We start from the raw sequence: 27,486 nt of genomic DNA, 5'->3' as shown, positions 1-27,486 counted from the left end.
GTTGTGTATAAAATCCAAGCCAAGCCATGAGCATGTGAAGTTGTATGCCTTTTGTGGCTACGATCCTTTGCTAGTTAAGAGCAAAGGGTTCCATTGGACCGCCTAGAATCGGATCGGACCAATGGTCCGGTTCCCGGTTCTATGATTTGCCAGTCCGGTTCCTAGTTCTAAAATTAAGGGACCGGTCTTACCGGTTCGGTTCCCGATTCCGAGCGGAACCGGACCAAACCGGGAACCGATCACCCCTACAATTTACATTTTGATTACAATTTATATTGAATAATTCATTATTTCATAATTTTATAATTCATAATTTATTTTTTAAAATTTTAAATTACAAACCGGAACTGGAACCGCTAGGGGCGGTTCCGGTTCCGGTTCACACATGGCCACGAATCGGAACTGCCGATTCCGAACCGTGGCCATGTCTACTATAAAGTGAGTAGCTTAGTTAATGCACCCGAATAATGGAAAATGGCCAGCTATGATCCTCTACATCCAAGCCCATGGCAAGTTTGGAAAGTGATTTGATCTCAAAATATATCCAAATATTTTGTCACTGAATTGTCTGGATATTTTGTCACTGAATTGTCTTTCAAATTGAAAAGTGTAATAAATAAATGTGGTGGACTATTTTGCAATATGCAGGACGGGAGGGTTCATGGAATTAACGTGATCAAGTCCGTCCTTCGCACGAATTTCCCTTATACAACAACAAAGACTCGTATGAAAGAACAATCTCACAAATATAGGCAAGGGTCTCGGACTGAAGTACATGCCACGGCATTGCGAAATTACGGTTATGAGTCTGAGGAATGCAAATATGCTGAGAAAGTCCCTTCTCTTCTTTCTCCACAATAATTCACATCTTCATGGACCATTGCTCCGGGTCGTCCAATAGCCAATTTTGGTGGGGCAACCGGACCGGCTCAGAACAATTCAACTCTCTGTCCGTCATGCATGGCACTGAAGGAAGCTGGGTTGACTCATATTTTGTAGCCGACCTGGTTTGAATGACATTTCTAAGTCAATGTCAATTAGGAATTATAATGATTTCTCGTGCATTAAAATTTCTTTTGAAATGTCTAATTAGTACTTTTCAAAAAATTAAAAGCTTCCAGAGGCAATACCATGATATGTTAATATTTGAGTCAAACGACAGGTTGAGATATTTATAAACTGATTAATGAGATAAATTAGAAAGATGATGGTCAATTAACCATAGGGCCATATAAATTAATTCAACTCACAATATCATCACGAGCACTTTAAAATGCTTAAGCAAGTAAGAGGAATTGATAACTCAAAACAGTACGACCAAAGGAGTGTGGGACAAATGCAATGGAATTCTTAAAATTTATCATAAAACTACAATTAAGTTCTAAAAATTTGCAAAAAATACAATCAAATCCTAACACTTGTCAAATTGGTGCAATCGAGTATTTCCGTTTACTCTGTCCAATTTGGCTAACGAAATTATTGATCCAAAATGATTTAAGTGAAAAACTCCAAAACGCTGTCCTATGTGGCAAATAATATAAGTGAGAAACTCCACTTGTCCAAAACGATGATGATCCAAAATGGTCATGTTCCATTGTCGCCCCAAATCGTTTCTTTTGGCCCAGCCCCTAAATCACAGACGGTGTCTTGGCATCAAATCCCTTCTCATTTCGTGCAAGTCACGGGAGCCTCGGCAGCGGATTCAGAGGCATCGAAAATATCACGGTCCGTCTAAAATTGAAAATGTTAATTCATCCTTAGACGATCTTAATTCTCATTAGTGTCAAGCTGACAAAATTGATATACTCGTGCAAGCACAAATTCAAAAGAGTCATTGCCCTAGCCAAATATATCAAGATTGCCATGACTTGACATTTATGAACTCGAGCTCATATATTTTGAAGACCAATACCAATTGCATGGTTTGAAACTTTGTGGTGAATGATCAAGTGAGGTAAATCATTGCGCGACTCATGTTGTTTGTGATGCTGATGAATGCATGACCAGTTACACTGTTTAGACTTACCTTTGGTTGAACTGTCCAATTCGCATGAAATCAATATCTATAGTAGCAAAAAAGTGGAAGCATCTATAGTAAGGTGATACTAGTCACGTGACTTAAATTTATCAATCATTCAATTGCGAGATTTAATTCACGCAACTTGATCTCTTCAAGCTATTGCCATGGCAAGTCTAATTAACTAATTGTTACCAGTGAGATCCTGATAGACCTACATGAATGGAGATTTGTGCAGCTGTCTCGGATCGCATCTACAGCAATTGAGAGTGAGAGAGAGAGGCAGAGATGGCAAGAGCAAGAGAGGATTTGCGATCGGCAAGACAGGAAGCATATACAGGCAAGGGTTTTGGACCGAAGAATGTGCTACGACATCGCGAAATTAGGATTGTGGGTCTAACGAAGACCAATATGCCGAGAAAGTCCCTTCTCTCTCCACTTGCAATCGTTAAATTTCTTTTGTATATTAAAAGATAAGGACATGATAATTCACATCTCATTTTTGTTTGATGGCCAAGTTAGGCAGGGTAATTGGGTCGGGTCGGAAAGGTTCAGCCTTCGGTCCATCATGCATAGTACTGTTGCAAGCTGGACGACCCATCTATGTACCCGACCCGGCCCACACCTCTAAGACAATGTCAAATAAGAACTATTATAATTTCTCAAGTATTAACTTTTCTTATGAAACATGGAATTAGTGTTTTTGCCAAAAAGTTTCTTTCCGTATAAATTATTGCTCGAATAAACCCTCACGCCAAAATGAACCTGATTGATCAATTTGCAAGTTTTACATACAATTTTTACGACTTGGGTGATATGTTAGGAAGAAGCTGATCAATTAGTCCATTTAATCAACACTAATGTTGTGAAGAAATCAACCTTAGGGCCATAGAAATTAATTCAGCGCACAAAATCATTTGAAATTTAAGTCACAAGTACATTTAAAATGCTTAAGCAAGTACGAGGAACTCCACAGACGAAATTGTCAAAAGAAATTAAGAAAAAATGGTAGTTGATGCTATTAATGTAGTCATTCACTAAAATCTTCTCACACATATCCTGTCGAAGTGCAATTAGTGCGTGCAACCGATTAAATTGGAGAACGCTCATCAACATATGTTCGCACAAAACACAAACTCATGTAGCTAGTCAGTACCGGAACTCGCGCATGTGCAGATTAGCAGTAGTGTTGAAAATATTTATAAGAAGTGAAACAATATATTCCATTTATATAAGAAAATAACACTAATGTTCCCCGAACTTCTGTCCAATGTGCAATATTTGTAAATGTTCTATCTAGTTCATAGAGTATATGAAAATATTCAATGCCATCCTTCTGTTATTTCAAGTTAATGGAATTTATCGATATGGCTTCCAATTCGTTAAGTTTAAGTGTTGGACAACAAAAAAAAAAGTTACACGGATTATCCAAGTAATATAGTCATCTCAAAGCATGATATAATAATCCAAGTCATCAAATAACGATGGACACGTTAACGTCCTAATTTTTTCCTTTTTTAAAGTAGATGGATAAAAAGATGATATGTTGACTCCTCGTTATATTAAAATTCAACTGAACATATAACAATCCACGTCATCAAATAACATTTAATTTGTTGTTTGAGCAAATGGAAGGATTATGTTAAATATTATCCCATAGTTCATGGACCATATTGAACAAATTAAAAGTCCATAAACGATATTGCACATTGGGATAAAGTTCAAGGACCATTTGTGCCATTTTTCCATAAGATATCAACACAAACAAACTATATAAAAGGTAAAATAGTGAATGGAAAGGAAAAACAAAATGGTGGTGAAAGTAGTTTGGAATTTGTGGACGATAAATCTTAATTATGTTGCATTAATTTATGATTATCTTATAGTGACTGGTTAAGGGACATTTTAAGGAGAAAATCAAGGCAGGGGCTTAAAAAGTAGGAAATCCATCTTTTAATATGGGCGAGATATTAGTGAAAATCTACATATATCAAGTTAATTTTCTGGGGGACGTGATAGATATTAGAGACACGAATATATAGTTGAATTTAAAATGTTCTCCCTTTGAAAATTCTTTAGGTGTGGTTGGCTCAACAAGCAAAGTCCTCAACTCCCTCCTTTTACCCTCTCTCCAAATTGATCCAAGTCACATATAGGGTTACCAACTGCAAAAAAACGTTATGACAAATATTATTGTTGTATTTCTCACTTCGATAGTGTTTGAAATACGAAGATCGATTTACAAAAGTAATATACTAAATGATGTAGCATATTTGTATGAGTATTCAATAATATTTACTTGCAATTTGTCAGGTTATCAAGTCTATACTTTCGCAAATAAGCGTCTGTATATATAGCATTATTCATTTATTTGAATTATTCACATTAATTGTTATGGATTATGTTCAACGTTCAAAGAATACCATAATTGCATTTTTTTTTGTCATGATTGATAATATGGGAAGCACCTTAAATAGTCCAACTCAGGTTTCACTCTCTAAAGCAAGTAGCTTAGTTAATGCACCTTCTAGCGAAAAAAAAAAAACTTAGTTAATGCACCCTAATAATGGAAAATGGCCGCCTATATTCCTTTACATTCAAGCCCATGGTATGTTCGGATAAAGATTTAGCCTAGATAACCGAATGTCTTTTAGATTTTTATTAAATCAAGCTAATCAAATTGTAAAAAAATGTAGGACTTTCCTTGCTCCCACCTAAAACACTAGTTTATTTACCGTTCTTGTAGTTAGCTCTATGATTCTATCCATCCAATCACGATTTTAGATTAAAAGAAAAGAAGAAGAAGAAGAAGAAAATATCACTTTCAGCCTGTTGGTCCCACATTACCAATTCCTAATGGCCTATAAGTGCACATCGCATGGGAAACGAGTCCTGTTAATCAAAATCAATAAGATAAAATGTTAAATGAGTGTAGTATGCGAATCAAACTGAATCCAAACCATTGAGATTGACGGGTCTTATTCAATCTAACTATCCAAATTTGATTTAGTATATATAAGTAATTTCTCTTCGACCAAAAAAAGAAGTAATTTCACCGTCATTGGCACTAGTGTCATCCTCGGGATTGTGGCCCCAAAATCCATAACCAAAACAATGAAGAAAAATCGACAACCCATATTGGATTTGTTTTGTCTCTTCCTTTGCATTGAATGTACTTTCACCCTAGCTTCCACCTGCATCCCATATTATGCATGTCTTCTATGGAATTGCCGGATTTTCTCATTACCATTGTTGTGACCCCCTCAATATACATGTGTTCCCCTCTCCCATTTTCTATTATGTCTCTCTCGATCAAAAACCTAGCAAAGGATATGTGTGTTGAGTGTGTGTTCTGATCTTTTGTGTTTGTGAACGTTAGAGATAATTAGAGATTTCTTTAGGATAATTTCCTATGTTAGAGATAATTAGATAATTTTGTTGATTCTCCGTATCTCTTAAGAGTGTATGTAGCTCTCCCTTTGATTGTGCATATCTTGATTGATTTGGTATTTTAGATAGTCATCTAATAAAGCCTATATATAGGCTTATTTATTCTTCTTCATTGTACATTGAGGGCCTGGCAGTGCACCAAAACTACTGCACTATTTGCTTAGAGGGCCTGGCCGTGATGCTCCGCTCCCGCCGTACCTACCATTTGGGTAGTTGTTTCGTCATGTTTATTTTTGCGTATATAGAGACTCATGTGTTTTTCTTTTTTCTTCTTTTTTCGGTGTCTGTTTTTTGCGGTTAGCCTACGAGACAAGCGCGAGTATATGCAGGTTTATGCGCAAGGATGGGCCTGCTCAACTGAAAAATGTATAGATCTACGTCAAATACATATCTGACATATGTTTTCATGCATTTTTTGATGTGGGTGTTAGGTGTTGTGGATGGTCTACGTAGATATTATTATTTATTTTTGGTTGGAATACATGAGATATTATCTGATCGGATATCAAAGATGCTAATATCTGGCCAATTAGATCTAGAACTACTATATCTTAAGCTAGTGTCTCGTAATCCGAAGATCTGGTCAAAAACCACAATTTAGCTAGCCATGTTGTTAGATACATCTTCAAACCGTGTCCATCGAGGTCAAGCCTAGGACCCTAGTACCCATGCATTGGGGTCTAGGTGCCCATGCTCAAGACCCCAATGTGTGGGCACCAAGGCCTCAAACCCAGCCTCGACGAACCCATGCATTGGCGCCAGGGACTCAGGCACTGGCACCGACGTCCCTAGCCCAAGCTCCATGGACCTAGGCTCAAGCGTCGAGGACTCGTTCCTAAATCCGGGAACGTTTAGGGTTTCCACGCCTAAACATAGAGTTTTTTGTCCAAGCGTTGATATCTTGTCATATTTTAGACAATTATTTTCAATATTTTAAAGAGGAAATCATTTTTCTAAATTTGAGCATAGGTTTTCTGTTAACTAGAAAAATATTTTACACTGACTTATCCAAATGCCGGAAAATGACGGAAACATTTTTCACGAAACAAATGGAACCTTGAAATTACTATTCCTTCATCCAAATTAATTATTCACATTAATTGTTATTAATTATGCTCCAAACTTTCAGATAATACATTTAGGGCATATTTGTTTGTCATGATCAATTCAAATGGTTGAAAACGTGGAAAGTAATTAAAAATGATCAACTCAGATTTCACTATATAAGCGAGTAGCTTAGTTGATGAACCCCAATAAGGGAAAATGGCTAGCTATGATCTTCTGCATCCAAGCCCATGGCATGTTTGGAAATGATTTAGTCTCAAAATATATCCGAATATCATTGATATTCATTTTATTAAATCAAGCCAATCATATTCCATCACTCCCATAATAAAACACAAGTTTATTTTACCATTCTTATGGTTCGCTCTATGATTCTATCCATTCAACAGTCGATGTAATTGGTAAAAAAGAAAATTCACTTTCGGCCGATTAGTTTAACACTTCCAATTTATAATGGCCATAAGTGCACATCATGTGGGAAACGAGCCCCATTAATCTCAAATCAATCAAAGAAATTGCTAGATGAGTATTATAGTAAATGAGTCAAATTAAATTCAAATCAATGAAATTGATCGGTCTTATCCCATCTTATGGTTTAAATTTGATTTAGTATATAAACTATAGGTTAAATGGGTAATTTTAACATCAGTTGTCACTAGTGTCATCCTCGGAATTGTGGGTCCACTCCCCAAAATCTGCAACAAAACAATGGAAAAATGCACCACCCATATCAGATTTGGTCTGTCTCTCTATTTTTGGCGTTGAATGCACTTCTAATCATGATTGCCATGTGCCAACCCAGATTATGCTTGCCTTATATATGGAGTTGTCTGATTCTCTCATTCATTGTGACCCCCCTTGATTGCATGTCGTTCCCTCTTTCATTCTCACCTCTTTCGCTCTCGATCAAAATCCTTGCAAAGGTTGGGTGTGTTTGTGTGCGTGTTCTCATCTTTTTTGTTTGTGAAGAAGGAGGCGAAGAAGAAACTGCTTCCGAAGAAAATGGCCACTGCATCGAACGGCACTCTGAAGCACCAGAACCACTGCACTATTTGCTTGGAGGGCCTGGCTGTGCGCACCACCGTGACCGTCCGATGCCGCCACACCTTCCATTTGGGTAGGTGTTTTGTCGTGTAAATCCGCATATATAGATTCAAATGTTTTTCTTTTTTCTTCTTTTCTCTGTGTGTCTCTGTTTTCATTGCGTACTTCTTCAATTGATGCTGTTAAGTAACAAATTTTCTTGTCTAGAACGCTTGTTTAGATAGTGGCCTGTCGATGTGCTAGGAAAATTCAACTGGAAAGAAGTCCCTTTTAGGTCATTACAATTCGTTACATTACTTTTACATGGTGATCAAGATCTTTATAAAAGGATGCATCAGATTATGCAAAAAAACGTACGGATATTTAAGTCTAGCATTCTTCATCAATACTCAAAAGAAAAAGGGCTGATGTGCATACGAAATGAAGTAAATATAGGAGGCAAGACTGCTATAAGTAGGGGAAGTTCGAGTTCTTATTGTTTTTGCTTCATTTTTTCCTTTTTATTGGCTTTCTTAGCACAGTTGCGTTTTTCATTTGGCCAAATGAAATGCAGATAAACTGTAGAAAGTTTTCGTTGAGTAAGTAATTGCAAAAGAAAAGGCAAGTAGTTGTTTTTGCCAGAAGAAAAAGTAAGTGGTTGTAAATTAAGATAAAGAACATCAGATGTGCAGCATCTCTTCTTAGATAAAATTGTTAGTCTTATGTTGTTTCAAGTAAATATATTTACTTTTTATTAAGTGTTTAAGAGATCATGTGTGGCGTGTGTGATGTGATCAAACGCGCAGTCATCAATCTGGATCATGGGATGGATGAAATACAGCCTGTATTTTCACTGACTTCTATCTTATGATTGTTTGGTATGGAAAACATTGCTAAGTTCTCAACCTGCATGCTCCAGGCAAACTTGATCTGCCGTGTCTAGGACTTATTTTTTTATGGATTTTGCCTTTTGTTTCAGACTAGTCATTTGACACTACCAAAAAGTTACGATGTGTCCATCCAGTGGTTTCGAGAACTAAAAGAATAAACATCGTTATTTAGCTAATTGAATTAGGCTACCTTGCTACAGTCTTCTGTTTCTTTGCTTTAAAACTCGTCTTCCTTATATAGTGTTCTCTCCTTCCCATTTACAATTTTTTTTACTTTTGCAAGTTCAGCGGATCTCCATCATTTGGAAGTAAGTTCTGATGCCCCGTGTGCAGATGAGTGTGCTACCTTTAGTGGGATACTAATTAAATGATATATTTTGCAGATGGTGGTCCTATTAGACACCCCTACCTCTTTCAACGCCAACGTAGAGAAACCACCCTTATGATGATGGGTTCAGTTAATGGTTCTGGTCAGGCCTCCGCGTTGTCTCATGTGACAAGGATCACTCATCTTCGTCTTGGAGTCAACAGAAGGCCGAATTATGGATATTCATTTCAGGGTCATGTTGGCTCCAGTGAACACTATGATCCATGTCCTCAAGGGGTGAACAGCATCCAACCTGTTGGACTTGAAGCACCAGACGTTGCGTTCTTGGGGGAGCCCATTTTCAATAACAGGTCAAAGTTTATCAAATTAGAAGCTTCTCCACGTACCCAAAAACATCCTCCTTATTATTGATTGGTAATAGTTGATCATTCTCTTATTTTGTGCCAGCATTTTCTCCTTATCCTGTCAATGCTCCACTGTTTCTTGGTAGATACTGACATTTATGGGGAAGAACAGATGATATACTTAAGTAGCATTCTTGCATTTCTTCCCTCCGTCCTTTTTTTTCCCTCGGCGTGATTTTGTTGGTAAAAAGTACTATCAACTCACAACTCAAAGGTGATGATCTAATTCTGATATTGGTTACACTTTGTCCTTCGGAGAGCCAGTGCTAGGAGCTTATTTGGATGCTTAGCTGGTGCAGCTCCTATGCGGCAGTCAATGAATTTCGCTTCTCCACCAGTGCGCTCCATGATGCGTGCTGCAAACAATCGTTCCAGCTCAAGTGGCCTGCTACCAGTTGAGCAGACGGCTTTTCAAGCTGAAGGATCTGGAACGGTCAACATCCAGTTACCCGATGTTGGTGAAGTGGTGCTGGCTTTAAGTGCGGATGTTCCTCCGGGAGATGGAATAGATGGTTCCGAGGATATTATGTCAGATGGCGAGGAATCTGTTGAGGACCTGACGGAGTGACCGGACAGAGGTAACCAGATGGAAGGTTTGTTTCAGAACTGATCTCATCAGCATGATTTTGTTGGTATAAAATAACATCAACTCACAACTCAAAGGTGATTATTTAATTCTGTTATTGGTTACACTTTGTCCATTGGAGAGCCAGTGCTGGGAGGTTATTTGGACGCTTAGCTGGTGCAGCTCCTGAGGAGCAGTCAATGAATTTACCATCTCCACATGTGCGCGCCATGATATGTGCTGCAAAGAATCGTTCCTGCTCAAGGGGCCTGCTGCTTGTAATTTTTTAGGTTATCCAGTATATACTTTTGTAGGCCAGTTTCAGTATATATAGCATCATTCATTTATTTGAATTTTTACTTGTGATACTTTTTGGAATAAGAATAGTAAGAATACCATAACTTTCGTAATGAGCGCCATGACTTTTTTTTGATCATTCAGTGTTACAAATTTAAAAAGTCAATCTCTTAACTGTCATCATTAATTTGCCTCATCGGAAATTTGATGTAAATGCCGGTTGTCCTATGTGGTATCAACAGTGCTGACCTAGATAATTTTTATAATTTTTTTCAATTTTTTTAATATTTAATAAAAAAAATCGATTGCATGATTCTAAACTTTGTGGTGATTGGCCACTGATGCAAATCATTACACGACTCATGCACTTAGCGATGATTATGACTACATGACTCGTTACACCATTTAGACTTACCTTGGTTGCACTGCCCAGTTCCCACTAAATCATTGTCTATGGTATCCAAAAAGTAAAAGTATCTTAGAAATTTTTTGGATTGCCCTCGAGTTTCATTTGTTTCTACTTTTACCTTAAGTCGTTTGGAGAGTTTAGTAAGTTACCTCACCCCCACTTTCTCCACCATTTTATATATATATCTCTCTCTCTCTGATATTTTTAGCAAATAGAAAGATAATAAGCTAATGGTAGTTATGAATTTTTATTGTGTGTGACCATATCATTTATCAATATCAAAATATATTGCGAAAACGCTATTGTGGACACTTGCTCAAAATGTACTTCGAGCCTAATGGCCCTTCAGGCCATAATCAGTTTCATTTCACACTTATACAAAAAAAACATGCCAACTATAGAAAAAAAAAAAACGACATCTCTTTTCCATATTACTTTCCCAAAACCTAATACAATAGCCAAGAAAAGACACATCGTTGATCAGATGGTAAGCACGATGCATTAGCGTAAGTGCATTAAAAGAAAAGTAAAGTGACTCGGACTCTTATTTTTACAAACTCAAATGTGAGGGACAACAATCTCAAACGATGCAGACCATGTCAAAGTTAAATCAGTGCGAGAGACCGGTTAAAGAGGAAAATGTTTACCAATATATGTTCGCACAAAGCACATGGTCACATAGCTAGTTTCTCAATCGCACATGTGCAAATTAGCACAAATCGGCATTCATATATATGGAATGAAAAAATATGTTCCCATTTTTATTTTAAATTGATATGAACGCAAACAAATTATACAAAAGGTAAAACCGTGAAAGGGAAGGAAAAACAAAAGGTGGTGAAAGTCGTTTGCAATTAGTGGATGATTAATCTTAACTATGTTGCGTTTTTTATGCTTATCTAGGGATATGCAGTGAATGCCTGAATGGTTAGGGACATTTTAAGGAGAAAACCAAGAGCGGTGACTTAAAAAGTTGGAAATCCATATTTTTATGTTAGCGAAAAATTCACATATATCAAGTTATTATTTAAGGGACGTGATAGAGACTAGACAACTAGATGTATAATCGAATTTAAGATGTTGTCCCGGTGAAAACATCTGAAGGCATCGTTGGCTCAACAAGCAAAGTCCTCGGCTCCCTCCTTTTCCCCTCTCTCCAAATCGATCAGAGGTCACATTCAGGGTTAGTAACTGCAGAAAAAAATTACAACGGATATTGTTATTGTATTTCTCACTTCAATAATGTTAGCTATACTAAGATAGATTTATAAAAGTAATATAGTAAATGATGTAGCATATTTGTATGAGTATCGCTTGTAATTTGTCCAGCTACCCAGTCTATACGTATGTAGTCCAATGTCAATATATACTTTTCCATCTGATACTTTCGTGTTGGCTAAAAAGCCCAAGTAATTTTCGAATAATAATGTGAAAAGCACAACCTCACCTTAAATTAATCAATTGCAAACTAAAATCAATAAAATTTTGTTTTGGCAAACATTTACTTTCGTAACCACGAAGTGCATTATGCTTTTTTCTTGACCTTGTTTTGCCTAAATTAGGCACTTGTATGTGATTGGGAAAATTTTAGGCGCTTTGAAACCTGTTTGTTTCACAAAAATGTTACATTTTTTTAAAAACAAAATTCAGGTAGTCATTTTCCAAGAAAAAAACAATATTGTGCAGTTGAAACCTGAAAAACAACCAGAAAATATTTTTCGTCCTTTGGAAAATAACTTGCACACAGGCAGCCGAGAAACCAGGCACAGGCACCAAGATCCCGAGTCCAACCTTAATGGACCCTAACTCGAGCACTAGGGACCTGGGCACCAAGCACCTGGGTCCCGAGCAAGAGCACAAGCACCGGGCCCAAGCCCATAGAGGCTAGGCTCGAGGCCTCGATGACCGTGCCCGAATCCCTGGCACCCTAGCCCTAGTCCACAAAAGCCGAGCACGGGATACTGATGCTTAAGTCCACAGAGGCCGGGTTGGGGACCTAGCGCTCCTGTCGACTGAGTCAATCAAGGCCGGGCTCGAGACCCTATTGCCCATGCTTGAGACCCTAGTACCTAGGCACTGAGGCCTTGAGCCCAACCTCGATGGACCCTTGCACTGGCGCCAGGGACCTAAGCGTTGGCACCGGTAGGGCTCGGGCTCCATGGACCCGGGCACTAGCACCAGGATCTCGAGTCTGGGCGCCATGGACTCAGCCCTAGACGTCGAGGATCCGAGAATGAGCGTTAAGGTTTTCGTGCCTAAAAGTAGAGTTTTTGGTCCAAGTGCTGATATCTAGTCATATGCTTGAAAATGATTTTCAATTTTTTAAAGAGAAAATCATATTCCTGAATTTAATTGTAGGTTTTCCGTTGACTCATTTTTTTAAGTAATCCAAACGCCGAAAAATAAGGATTATGTTTTCCCGGAAAATATTTTTCGTGAAAAAAACGGAGTCTTGAAATTACCATATTTTCCTTCATCCATATTAATTATTCACATTAATTGTTATGGGTTACATTCAACATTCAAACAATACATTTAGGGCATATTTATTTGTCATGATTGATTCTTTTTTGTCTGGTTATCATGATTAATTTAAATGGTTGCAAATGTGGAAAGTACTTAAAAACGATAAACTCGTTTCACTCTATAAAGTGAGCAGCTTAGTTAATGCACCCTAATTACGGAAAATGGCCAGCTATGATCCTCTACAATTCAAGCCCACGGTATGTTTGGAAAGTGATTTAGTCTAAAAACTATCCGAATATCGTTGAGATTCATTTTATTAAATGAAGCCAATCATATAATAAAAAATGGCAAGACTTCCATTACTCCCATCATAAAACACAAGTTTATTTTACCGTTCTTATGGTTCGCTCTTAGTTCAACACTTCTAATTTACATTGGCCAATAAGTGCAAATCATGTGGGAAATGAGCCCCATTAATCTCAAATCAATCAAAGAAATTGCTAGATGAGTTCAGACCATTAAAATTGATGAGTGTTATCCCATTTGGTGGTCCAAATTTGATATAGTATATAAAACATAGGTTAAATGAGTAATTTCTACATTATTTGTCACTAGTGTCATCCGCGGAATTGTGGGCCTACTCCCCAAAATCTGCAACTAAACAATGGAAAAATGCACCACCTATATCGGATTTGGTCTGTCTCTTCTTTTGCATTGAATGCACTTGCATCCATGGCTTCCACGTGCCAACCCAGATTATGCATGCCTTGTATGGAGTTGCCTCATTCTCATTAACATCATCGTGACCCCCCTTGATTTACATATCGTTCCCCTTTTTCATTCTCACCTCTTTTGCTCTCGATCAAAACCCTAGTTGTGTGTCTGTGTGCGTGTTCTCATCTTTTGTGTTTGTGAAGAAGGAGGCGAAGAAGAAACTGCATCTGAAAGAAAATGGCTGATGCATCAAACAACACTCTAAACTACCAAAACCATTGCACAATTTGCCTAGAGGGCCTGGCTGTACGCACCACCGTGACCCTTCGCTGCCGCCATACCTTCCATCTGGGTAAGTGTTTCGTCTTGTGTATATATGCATTTATAGACTCATATGTTTTTTCTTTTTTCTTCTTTTTTGTGTGTCTGTGAGTTTTCATTGCGTGCTTCTTCGATTGACGATGCTCTTGTTGTTGAGAGAGAAAGAGAGAGTTTCGTCGAGTTGTTCATACTGCAAACTGATTTGTGTCGTCTTTTTGCTGTTACCCTGTGGACACATGTGCAAGTATATGCAGGTATGTGCGCAAAAATGTGACTACTCGACTGAAAAATGTATAGATCTATGTGAAATACATGTGGACTTACGTTTTGATGCATTTTTTGCTGTGGGGGGTTTGGTCTTGGCGATGGTATACGTAGAGATTAATATTTATTTTTGGGTTAATACCATAAAAAATCACGAACCAGTATTATTGTAATAAATTTACTCCGCACTAATTTTTTGACCACTAAAAACTCCAAACTGGTACACATGTGACAAGTATACTTCTTCAATTGACGTTGTTCTTGTTGTTGAGAGAGAAACAGAGAGTTTTGTCGAGTTGTTCATACTTCAGAACTGATGTGTGTCGTCTTGTTGCTGTTACCCTATGGACACATGTGCAAGTATGCACAGTTTGTGCACGAAAATGTGCCTGCTCGACTGAAAAACGCGTAGTTCTACGTGAAATATGTGGACTTACGTTTTGATGCATTTATTGCTGTGGGGGTTTGGTGTTGGCGATGGTATACGTAGAGATTAATATTTATTTTTGGGTTAATATCATGAAAAATCACAAATCGGTACAACTGTACCAAATTTACCATAAATTAATTTTTTGACCACTAAAAACCCCAAACCGGTACACTTGTGATAAATTTACCCTCCGTTAGTTTCCATTAAATTTTACTATCAAATTGCTGAGTTAGATGACATGTGAAAATTGACGGGTATACCAGTTTGGGGTTTTACTCCTCTGTTTGTCATAGGCTTATCAATTTGTGATTGCAATTTAACAAATGGTAAATTTATCATAAGTGTACCAGTTTGGGGATTTTGGTGGTCAAAACATTTGTTGGAGGTAAATTTGTCATAAGTGTAGCAGTTTGAGATTTTTAGTAGTAAAAAAATTAGTTCGGAGTAAATTTGTCATGCATAATTAGGGTTTTTGTGCATCAATTTAGGGTTTTTCCCTGTGTGCGGACCGTATTAAAAACCATTTATTTTTTATTGGGATACATGAGTCATTATTTGATCGGAAATCAAAGATGCTAATATAAGGCCAATTAAATCTTAGACTACTATATCTTAAGCCAGTGTGTCGTAGTCTTATGATCTTTGTCTAAAAACACAGTTTAGAAAGCCATGTTGTTAGATATATCTTCAAAGGAAAAACTGTTGATTTCTAAGAAGTTTGCACTGTTTTTCTTATATAGGACGTTTCCAGATTTCTCTTTTTATGAAGAAAAAAGAAAAGAAAAAAAAAAAAAGAGGAGATTGCATTTCAACCAAATAAGCAAAATGTGATGACGTGTTCAAAATAAAGAAAATAAAACTATTTTTAATGAAGAGTGCATATAATTGTAATAAACTCAAGAAGTGTATGTTCGAGCGAAAGAATTTCTCGAGAATTAGTTTTTTTGGAGTTTTATGCGTTTGATTTGCTGAAAATGAAAAATCATTTATGGTTAAAGAAAATATGAATGCTTATAATTTTGAAAATGAATTTCCTAACTTGAAAATGGAAAAACATTTTTCTTTTGAAAAAATGATTTTGCGGAAAATATTCATTTGTCGTGAATACATCCTATTGCTTTCTTTATATTATGGATATATCATAAATCAAAACCGATCACAATTTTCTTGACGATAAATGATTTTTAGCAAGTACATTCATCACGTTGATTAGGGTAATTTGATTAACTAACCACCCACAACAATGGTGATAGATGAGGATGTGTAGAAAAAACAGTACCTAGTATTTGCTTATTATAAAGTATCATAGTTAAGGTAAAATCACTAAGTCTATGTTAGGTGCACCGGCCATTAAAAACTTCTACTATACAAAATACTTTATTAATTGGATCGCTTTGATTGTATCTATGTATCTAGTTTTTATTATTATCATTGTGATTCCTTTCTATAAGCTTTATATGTTGAAATATATCATGCATTACATTTTGTATATTGTTCTTTACACATTTGAGTTATTATTTTCTTGCATCGAATTAATGAATCACATATCTTTGGTTACCTTTCATCTTTTGTAATGGAGAGAGAGATCACAATATCAACACAACATGTGAGGAGAGAGTGAAGTTTCTTGGTGAGTGAGAATTTAAGTCACATTCTCTCTTAAGGTAGATAAGTGAATTAATCAATTCATCCTTAGAAGATCTTAATATTTATTAGTGTTGAGCTGACATTATCGATATATTAATGTTAACCCAAATTTGTTAGCGTCGTTGGCCTAGCTAGACATATCAAGATTGCCATAACTTGATATTGATGATCTCAAGCTCATAAGCGATTTGGGTTTTGAAGACCAATACCATTGGCATGGTTTAAAACTTTGTGGTGAATGGCTAGGTGATGTAAAATATTGCACGACTAATGTTCTTTGCGATGTTGACAACTCCATGATTGGTTACATTGTTTAGACTTACCTTCCACTATTCTGTCTAATTAGCATCACATTGTTATCTATAGTAGGCAAAAAGTAAAAAGTATCTACATTAATCAAAGGTGATACTAGTCATTTGACTTAGATTCATCAATCATTGCAAATGTGAGGTTTAATTCCTGCGACTTGATCTCACCGAGTTATTGTCGTGGCGAGTCTAATTAACTAATTGCGACTGGATTGAGGTTGGGAAGACATCAACCATAGTCAATATCGTTCTTTAGCTTTCCTTTTCTCTTAACTCGGATGTTCCATTAGTTCTCTGAAGAAAAAGGGCCGACATATGTATCTCTCCCACGATTGTCCATGCTGTCCTAATGTTTCAAAACGCGTTGAGAGAAAGTTATAGATACATCGATTTCAGTGATAGCATCTTGTGTTAATATAATTCCGCGCCTATACTAAATATTAGTAGAAGCATTATGGTTAGCATGATTATCAATTGGTAACTGAATCTGATGTAATTAGAAGAAGCTTCTTCTTTTGATGTAATATCATCTCATTATGGAAATATAAGTCTATGCTATACTAAATATTAGTGGAAGCATTATTGTCGACCCTCACTCCGTAAAAAAAAAAAAAACCACCAAGAAAGAAAGAAGATGAAACGACATCGCTATATAAGGATCCTCGTACAGAAACTGGAAGTCAGCATGTTGCGGTCCGAGAGAGAGAGAGAGAGAGGGTGACAATGCGATGTCCAGCTGATGCATCTCCCTTCCTGGTAATTCCTGTCAATCTTAGCAAATTGAATGATGGATGATGATGGGCAATCTGTTGCGTTCTTAGAATGTCTAGATTCGTGAATGTATGATGCTCTGTTGCCTCGCATCTGTCGTCCTGATGGTGGGATTTCTTGGGGTTTGTCCATCGGCTGTAGTGTTCCAGTTTCCACCAGATGATGAATCGCGTTCAAGTTGAGCCCTTTGGGTTTGATTTCCGGCAATGAATCGTTTTTGCTTTTTGGGATTGTTTCTGATTCAGATTGCCTGGGTTCGGCCTTCAATGCCGCGAACGCGATGCGCTGCCCCGTGTGCCGGGCCATGGAGGAAGGAGTCTGGAGGACCTTCCCGACCAGAGCTCCTCGGGGCGGCAGAGCGGGTGCCCGTGCGGCCCCGGGAGATGTGCAGGTGCGTCCCGTCGGAATGGTAATGAATAGTCACCCTTACTTGCGTCGAGTTGTTTTGCGCATTCGATTCTCGATTTCGTGGGATCCTGTAAATTCACATTCGCCGTGATTCTAGAATCTGCTAGGACTGTAGATTCGTGGCTTCTTTCCGTTTGGATTTTGAATCTTGGCTTTGCTTGATCATTTTGATAAGCTACAGGTGAAACTGATGGGATAGGGGCAATATGTTGCCCTATTCTGCATGTGGTGTAATGTGGATTGAGTTATCGCTATGACTCTGGTCTCTGCACTTGAGATTTTAAATTTCTTAGACTTTGTGGTGGAAAGAAATCACAGTTTCCTAGTTTCATTAGCTTTGTCTCGTTCTTCTCGTAATGAGCTTGAGTCGATCTGCTTTTTACCTGTGGAAGACTAGGACTGGGGAATTGTATACTTTTGGAGTGGACTGCAAATCAGTTAGAGTTGAATGAGCTCTCCAGAGTATTTTCATGCAATTTTAGGCTCTGTCGAGCTCTTTGCTCCTCCTATCTGTTTTGCTCTCTGTCTTCTTAGTATGTTGTTGGAATCTGATTCAACATGATGAAAGGCCACGTGTATGTGAAGGAAATTACTCGTTCACATCGAAGCAGCAACCTATCAAACTAAATTAGAAGTTAAGGGGCTTAACTGAATGACTGTAAGTTGTGACTAGTGCAAGGCAATTTTAAGCACCTTGTTGATACATAAGTGAAAAAAAAAAAAGGAAAGGTAGAGAGAACAATGATTAGAGAAAAGGCAAAACGTGAAATGGTTGTTCCTTTCCTTCAAACCCTTAACTTTTAAGTGTGCAGCATGTTCGCACGATATCACTATTGCTTTCTTTGCTCTGGTCTGGATCATTAAGAGAGGTCAGCGAAAAGAGATCCTTTGATAGGGAGGACAGTTGATGATGGATGAGATCTTTTATGGAGCATGCAGAATGGGCTTGGATTTGGAATGAGATTAAAGAAGTCTACTGAGGAACAAGCTGGGTTTAAGAAAAGGATAGGGTAAGATTCTTTGGGAATCTAGCAGGTTTAAGGACTTGAATAGTCGAATTTTGTCGCTGCTGATCTTGTTAAAGAGCTTTACACATTGATAACACTAGGAGAAGCTTTCACTGGTGGATATCTTTCTTTGGCAACTTTTACGTTGATAACCTGATCAATTTCCCTTATCATTATGTGGGATGGGAATGACTCATTTTCTTTCTTATGTGGTCATTGAACTTTTGGAAACATTTAATAGCACTATCAATCAAAAATCTATTTCTCTTGTTGGAAATATATTGTAACCAGAGACTACTCATGCACAAGATAGATATATCTTGAAGATAATTTTGACAGCTTCCATCTTTTGTGTTTTGATTTGAGCAAGGAAATATTTTACCATATAGGCATTGAGGAGGTGCAAACACGCATTTAACAAGAGCGGAGAGACCAAAAAACAACCTCATTTACATAAAGAATTCCTATATGGATAATAAACATTCTAGTTGACCGACCTCGATTCTAATTGTTTTGTTCATAAGCAAAGATATCCACAGAACGGTTTGTACTATTTAGATATTCACGACTGAGAAGTACTGAAGTGTCTTTCAGATAGGCTTGTAAAGGAGAAGGAAGGCCAGAATGCCAACAGGCGTCTAGTTTTGAATTCAGGAATTTATTGTCTCTATCGAAGCTTGGGCGTCCCTGAAAATCTTTATGCCATAGGACTACTCCCTTAGCAGTTTTTTTGTTCCTTCCATTCCAAATTGGCCGAATATGAGGAAACATAAAGATGGATCCGTTCTTGTAGCAAGGTACTCTGTGAAGTCCGAACCTCTTTCCATGACCAATCCCCCTCTACGGAAACTTAAGAAGTTGTCTAAATCTACCATGTCCAAGAGCAATGCGGACAGAGGTGCACAACAATTTCCTCTTCCGTTCGGTGAAAGATCGTTGTTTTGCCAATGTTACTCAAATTGCAATATCAGACAATTTTAATAGGTAAAAGATGATCTACTTCCAAGGCACAAAGGAGGTGCCAACTGTATATAAAAAGAGCTCTGCCTCAGTCACTAGACAATACGTCTACAATGTTGATCAAAGCATTTACATCCAAAAGTAACCTTCCATTATACAAAAAATGTAATACACATTTACATAAAGAATCCCTATATGGATAATACACATTCTATTTGACCAAGCTCGATTCTAATTGTTTTGTTCTGAAGCAAAAATATTCACAGAACAGTTCGTACTATTTAGATATTCACGATCAAGAAGTACCGAAGTGTCCTTCGGATAGGCCCAGAAAGGATAAGGAAGGCCGGAATGCCAATAGGCGTCTAGTATTGAATTCAAGAATTTATTGTCTCTATTGAAACTTGGGCATCCCTGAAAATCTTTATGCCATAGGACTACTCCCTCGGCAGTTTTTTTGTTCCTTCCATTCCAAATTGACCGAAATATGGGGAAACACAGATGGATCCGTTCTTGTAGCAAGGTTCTCTGTGAAGTCTGAACCTCTTTCCATGACCAATCCCCCTCTACGAAAGCTTAAGAAGTTGTCTAAATCTACCATGTCCAAGGTCAGTGCCGACGGAGTTGCACAACAATTTCCTCTTCCCTTCGGTGAAAGGTCGTTGTTTTGCCAATGTTACTCAAATTGCAATATCAGACAATTTTTTTAGGTAAAAGATGATCTACTACCAAGGCACAAAGGAGGTGCCAACTGTATATAAAAAGAGCTTGAGAAACATAAATAAGCTTTGCCTCAGTCACCAGACAATGCGTCTGCAATGTTGATCAAAGCGCTCACATCCAAAAGTAAGCTTCCATTATACTAAAATTGTAATACACATTTACATAAAGAATCCCTATATGGATAATACACATTCTAGTTGACCGAGCTTGATTCTAACTGTTTTGTTCCGAAGCAAAGATATCCATAGAACTGTTCATACTATTTATATATTCACAACTAAGAAGTACTGAATTGCCTTTCGGATAGGCTCGGAAAGAAGAAGGAAGGCCGGAATGTCAATAGGCATCTAGTATTGAATTCATGAATTTATTGTCTCTATCGAAACTTGGGCGTCCCTGAATATCTTTATGCCATAGGACTACTCCCTCAGCAGTCTTTTTGGTCCTTCCATTCCAAATTGACCGAAATATGGGGAAACACAAAGATGGATCCATTCTTGTAGCAAGTTACTCTGTGAAGTTCGAACCTCTTTCATGACCAATCCCCCTCTACGGAAGCTTAAGAAGTTGTCTAAATCTACCATGTCCAAGGGCAGTGCAGACAGAGGTGCACAACAATTTCCTCTTCCCTTCGTTGAAAAATCGTTGTTTTGCCAATGTTACTCAGATTGCAATATCCGACAAATTTTTTTAGGTAAAAGATGATCTGCTACCAATGCACGAAGGAGGTGCAAACCATATATAAAAAGAGCTCAAGAACCAAAAAAGAGCTCTGCCTCAGTCACCAGACAATGCGTCTGCAATGTTGATCAAAGCGCTTACATCCAAAAGTAAGCTTCGATTATACTAAAAATGTAAGATTTCTTAGCCAATTTTCAATAATTACTTTAAAAGAGGGCTCCTCTCCTTCAATGACCCTCTTGTTCCACTCTTTCCAAATCAACCAAAAAACATAGAGGAAACAAAGAAATGTCAAAACCTTTTTACTTTAGTATCTTTTGCAATTAAGCTCTTGTAATGAAGCTTGCGAAGCTCCATGTGTTTTACAGGGCTTTTATTCTCTAGGAAGACAAATGAGCTTACACTACAAGATACCTATTATGCGAGTGAAATTGGAGAAGTTACACATCATCCATCTGATGATAAGATGGCTTTTGACTCTACTCGAGTGGTTCTACTATGATCAATGCCAATTCAATTGGATCTCGGCCATATCTGAGGGGTTAAATGGATTAATTTTTACGAGACTCGTGTTTGAACCTATTAGTTAATAAGGTTCGCAATATTGGACATGACCTGTTAATGAGTCGATTGTCATGAGGCAAGGTGAAATATGTGCAGAGAAAACACCAAATATGACATGACATGATACATTTGACTCATATACAAGGATTATAACATGTTTTGATCAAATCAATAATAAATCATTTGACTTTCTAAATTATTATTATGATGTTGTCAGAGAACACGAATAGACACAAATTATAATATAGCTACTACAGAATGATACAAAAAACCTTTTACGTAGTTTTCCAAATATCTCCATTGTTTAATGAATGCATTGCTCACTCTTGGTAATCTTGTTAATCCATACATGTAAAAAAACATCGTTCACATAGCGACAACCACTTGTTTATCTTGTTTAGCGAATCGAAAATGCAACTTCACAAATGTAATCATCATAAAGGCAATTAGAGGTAGCCTTAGTGTAGCCGTAAAAGGTTGCTCCATTGTAGCTGAAATTATGACTTCTAGTCACGAAAACAACCTCTCTAGGAAACTAGAGGTAGTTTGCACATATTAACTTATCCTCGTACACTCAGTACGAGAAGCCTTGTGCACCGGAGTACTCTTTATGTTTCTACCATGCATTTAGTATATCTTCCACTTTGTCCTCAATTTAGCTTCCTTGTGGACTATCAATTCTATATACGGAAAATGATCATCATTCTCTTCCTAAGCCTAGCTTGAATTAAACATAGCCGGACCTTTTATATGCTAAAATAGCATTATTTGCAAGAAAGATGCATTACGTATCTTCATGGATATGCCTTTGTGATTTAAAAGAAATAATATTTATGAAGTAATGGATTCCTCTCAAAAAGTATGCACCTTTAAAAAAGTCAAAGTAATCCCTCAAGGTTGGTATGATTGGCTGGGTTGTCAGAGAATTTGCAGCTCAAGAGTTGGAGATCATCCATTCAAATCCCGTAAAACTGCTCTACTTCAGGGCCGCTTGCATAAAGCAAAGCTCGGACTTAGTCAGTTCATGGGACTTGGGGGACTATATTCCATGGGCTTCATGTAGCTAGGCTCTCTGCAACTGTTCCCCTGAGTTGTAAATGAAATAGTCAAAGTACATGTGCCGCGACACTTGAAAAAGCAAGAAGCAAAAGCCACTCCAAACAAACTCTTATACGACCAAGAAGTCAATTTATTGCTTGAAAATTGTAGCATAGGGGTATAATTTGTTCTTTGCCATTGTTACACTCTCTTATCCTACATGAACATTGGCGAAGACAAGATTTCTCTAGTAGAGCATCAGACTGATATTGGAAGTGTCTTCTTGGACCACAAAATACATACTTTTCATCAAAGTCGCTTGTAATAACCAAGCATCATTTAGGTCAACTGAGGCCGGTATCGTTGCTTTGGCTGTTTAATAAAAGCTGGTATGGTTACTGGACAATTATATAAAATTCCTGTTTTGAATTGATGCTAAATTTGTTGTTGCCCTCTATGCCTTTCTTGTCCCTGACCATATGGAGGGAACAGTGGAAGAGAGGCTAAATTTTTATGAGAAATTGATATTCAACAAGTTTCTAGACTGAACTAGTTACTGAGACTACTCATTACTCATGCTTTTCTCTAGAAGTTGGAGAAGTTGGCTAGGAAAAAATGAACAGTTTCAGTGTTCAAAAGACAAAGTCGATGGAGACGTATATCATTTTGGCAATATGATTGGCTAATTACACCACGTCAACCACGCAGCTAGTCATAAAAATATTTTTTACATTAGGTATAAGAGAGGACTTCTGCTGGAGTACTTATCCAAAAATGGTTAATCAGTAATAGTGGAATATTTTCCCATGTATTATCATAGAGGGAGTGGTCTGGAAGTCGTAAAAGAGCCCGCATCATTGACAATTGAGATGATAATAGGCTTATCTAGTTGCTGTGGACTTCATTCTGAGTTTAATTGACTGCTGCCTCTCGCTTTATGGAAGTTCTTTGAATTGGTCATGATCTCTGTATTCCGTTATGCCGTTATTTTGACCATAGTATGATGATTTTATCTGTCTCTTGCAACCACACTCTTGCCTCTATAATTGTGCTTCAGTTTGTGTTTCATTGATTTTACTCTTGGGTGATAATTGTATTGTCATACCTGTTACATTGTCTAATAGATAGTTGTTTTCTCAAGTCGAATCTTTTGTTGATTTGTGCAGCAGCCACCATCTGGAATTTACTGGAGCCTTGATCAGGGATGGTAAGTGTGGATTTTCCTTGAGATTGCAGAGTGTTTACTTTTTGCCATGTCTGTAAGAAGAGCAAATGCTTGTTTTTATGATTAACGGTTACTATCTCTTATATTTTTGTGGAAGCTTCATTGTTAATTTTCTTTCCCTTATATGTCAAACCTCGGTTGTATGATAAATACTAGCGTTACATAGACCTTGAGCTTCCTTCTTTGGCTCAGTAGCAACTTTCTTAAAGCAAACAATTTCTCCAATTTTCAATCTTCTATACCTGGTATACCATTCCTGTTTATCTTGATGATCCTCAATAACAAAGGAGAATTCGAGGAATTTCTAGATATTGGATTTGCAATGCTGGAAATATCAGCTTGTGCTGAATATAGCTACTTGTTCGGTTTTTTTTTGGTACTCTGATTTATGTGATCATCAATTACCATTATTTTGTTTTTGGACCTTTTGGAGTGTACGTTGTTAAAACTTGATGCATTAGCAGATGTTCATTTTTTTTATCCTATTATAAGTTTCTCAAGCTTCCATAGAAAGCCAGTTGAGTGCATCATCATTTCCAGATACATTGCGAGTTTATTATGGACAAGAACATGAATCTTTTGTGTCTGAACTCTTCATGAAATTGTTTGATTCATCAGGCTGTGAGGTCTAAATAGGAACCTTTCGAATAGTTGTCACCTATTCCGTAAAGAAGTTATAGAACTTTATAAATTATTGTCCCATCTCTGGATGGATTTTACAGCAGTGGTCCTATGGTGGAGTGGGTAGTGAGTTCATGGCTGTCTCGTATTTCATAGGTCCAGGCTCTTGAACGGATTTGAATCTGATGCCATAAATAATGGTTCTCTCTAGAATACAATTCACCGTGAAATTAATTTTAGAGGAGCAATTTCCACATTGTAATTGAGGTTCTTTTAAATAAATTCCATCGTAGTGCTAGGCTGCTAGCAAATTTGATGTCTTGGGGATCTTGTTTTCCCTCCTACTGGTATCACATAATTTTGCAGCTTTGCTATCTCCATCTGAACTCTTTTCTTAAGTAACAAATTTTCTTGTCTAGAATGCTTGTTTAGATAGTGGCCTGTCGATGTACTAGGAAAATTCAACTGGAAAGAAGTCCCGTTTAGGTCATTACAATTCGTTACATTACTTTTACATGGTGATCAAGATCTTTATAAAAGGATGCATCAGATTATGCAGAAAAACGTACGGATATTTAAGTCTGGCATTCTTCATCAATGCTCAAAAGAAAAAAGGCTGATGTGCAGACGAAATGAAGTAAATATAAGAGGCAAGACTGCTATAAGTAGGGGACGTTCAAGCTTTTATTGTTTTTCTTAATTTTTTCTTTTTTATTAGCTTTCTTAGCACAATGGCGTTTTTTATGTTGCCGAAGGAAATGCAGATAAATTATGGAAAGCTTTCATTGAAGTAGTTGCAAAAGAAAAAGTAAGTAGTGTTTTTTGGCAGAAGAAAAGTAAGTGGTTGCAAATTAAGATAAGGAACATCAGAAATGCAGCATCTCTTCTTAGATATACTTGTTAGTCTGATGTTGTTTCAAGTGAAATATTTTCTTTTTATTAGGAGTTCAAGAGGTCATGTGTGGCGTGTATGGTGTGATCACACGTTTAGTCATCAATGTTGATACATCATTCTATTTTATGATTGTTTTGTACGGAAAACATCAATTAGATCTCAACCTGCATGCTCCAGGCAAACTTGATCTGTGGTGTCTCGGACTTTTTTAGGGTTTTGCCTTTTGGTCCAGACTAGTCATTTGACACTATTAAATTAGTTACGATGTGTCCATTCAGTGGTTTTGAGATCTAAAAGTATAAACGTCGTTATTTAGCTGATTAAATTAGGCTACCCTGCTACAGTCTTCTGTTTCTTTGCTTTAAAACTCATCTTCCATATGTAGTGTTCTTTCCTTCCCACTTACAATTTTTTTTACTTTTGCAGGTTCAGCGGATCCCCATCACTTGGACGTAAGTTTCGATGGCCAGTGTGCTGATGAGTGTGCTACCTTTACTGGGATATTAATTAAGTGCTATATTTTGCAGATGGCAGTCCTATTAGACACCCCTACTCCTTTCCACGCCACCGCAGAGAAACTGCCCATATGATGATGGGTTCAGTTAATGGTTCTGGTCGGGCCTCACCGTCATCTCAGGTGACAAGGATCACACATCTTCTTCTCGGCGTCAACAGAAGGACGGATCATGGATATTCATTTCAGGGTAATGTTGGCCCCAATGAACACTATGATTTGTTTCCTCAAGGGATGAACAGCATCCAACCTGTCGGACTTGAAGCACCAGACCTTGCGTTCTTGGGGGAGCCCATTTTCAATATGAGGTAAATCTTTATCAAATTAGAGGCTCCTCCACATCCCTAAAAACATCCTCCTCATTGTGATTGGTAATGGTTAATCATTCTTTTATTTTGTGCCAGCATCTTTTCGTAATCCTGTCAATGCTCCACCATTTCTTGGTAGATACTGACATATTTATGGTGAAGAATAGATGCTATACTTAAGTAGCAATCTTGCATTACCGCCTTCCATTCTTTTTTTTTCCTCGGCATGATTTTGTTGGTAAAAAGTACTATCAACTCACAACTCAAAGGTGATGATCTAATTCTGATATTGGTTACACTTTGTCCTTTGGAGAGCCAGTGCTGGGAGCTTATTTGGACCCTTAGCTGGTGCAGCTCCTGTGGAGCAGTCAATGAATTTACCGTCTCCACCGGTGCGCGCCATGATGCGTGCTGCAAGCAATCGTTCCAGCTCAAGTGGCCTGCTACCAGCTGAGCAGATGGCTTTTCAAGCTGGAGGATCTGGAACGGTCAACATCCAGTTACCCAACGTTGGTGAAGTGGTGGTGGCTTCAGGTGCGGATGTTCAGCCAGGAGATGGAGTGGATGGTTCTGAGGACATTATTACAGATGGCGAGGAATCCGTTGAAGACCTGTTGGAGTGATCGGACAGAGGAAACTAGATGGAAGGTTTGTTTCCAAACTGATCTCATCAGTATGGTGGGGTCGTGAAGAAAACTGCCTGGGCGAATAAATGATTTCCTGAAGTGGATGATTGTGGTATGTTAGTAAACAGTTGGAAGTGAAAACCTTGTATGCTTCATTTATGGTCTGTAATAAGTCCCGTAGCTGGGAACTTCTCGTTTATTTCCATAATGCGGCTCAGCCATATGCTGAAAACTCCGCGATGCTCTAATGTCTCTAGAGAACATCAGTGAATTTCAATAGAAGTTGCTGCTTTTGTGAAATTCTTGGTAAATCATTTCTTGCTGCCTGATCACCGTTGGGAATAGAACTCTTCTGCATTTTTCCGTCGAATGAAGTTATGCAGTTGAAGAGTATCAATGCTTTTCAGGGACTTTTAAGTGTGATTTAGCTATGGGTCGATACCCCGGGCGACCGGTTCACTTGGCTGTCCGGTTCACTTGGCTGTCGAAGCTACCTGTGGACTCTATGCTTCGGTGGGCAAGAGGTATCAAAATTTTCCCTTGCATA

At 37.7% G+C, this 27,486-nt stretch overlaps 1 protein-coding gene across 4 annotated transcripts in view; it reads left to right on the top strand.

Annotated features, from left to right (window-relative positions):
- LOC115682911 (uncharacterized) overlaps nt 1-27,239 on the top strand; it is a 52,627-nt gene extending 25,388 nt beyond the window's left edge. Inside the window, exons 1-6 of one of the 4 annotated variants that reach the window (XM_056312799.1) lie at nt 17,271-17,354; nt 17,615-17,778; nt 23,920-23,957; nt 25,918-25,943; nt 26,019-26,313; nt 26,627-27,239. In XM_056312799.1, the coding sequence (XP_056168774.1) occupies nt 17,650-17,778; nt 23,920-23,957; nt 25,918-25,943; nt 26,019-26,313; nt 26,627-26,936 (798 nt within the window). In that variant the 5' untranslated portion in view covers nt 17,271-17,354; nt 17,615-17,649 and the 3' untranslated portion in view covers nt 26,937-27,239. Of the gene's footprint in view, nt 1-17,270; nt 17,355-17,614; nt 17,779-23,916; nt 23,958-25,917; nt 25,944-26,018; nt 26,314-26,626 lie in introns of those variants that run through there. The other 3 variants (XM_056312800.1, XM_056312797.1, XM_056312798.1) reach the window with 3 other exon arrangements.
- The last annotated feature ends 247 nt before the right edge of the window (nt 27,240-27,486 follow it).

Source organism: Syzygium oleosum, unplaced genomic scaffold, assembly GCF_021117445.2.
Source record: "Syzygium oleosum isolate NSW1041296 unplaced genomic scaffold, Sole_v2.1 Sole_v2.06, whole genome shotgun sequence".
Lineage (NCBI taxonomy): Eukaryota > Viridiplantae > Streptophyta > Magnoliopsida > Myrtales > Myrtaceae > Syzygium > Syzygium oleosum.
Note: the sequence above shows the minus strand (reverse complement) of the source record. Positions and strands in the feature narration are given on the sequence as shown.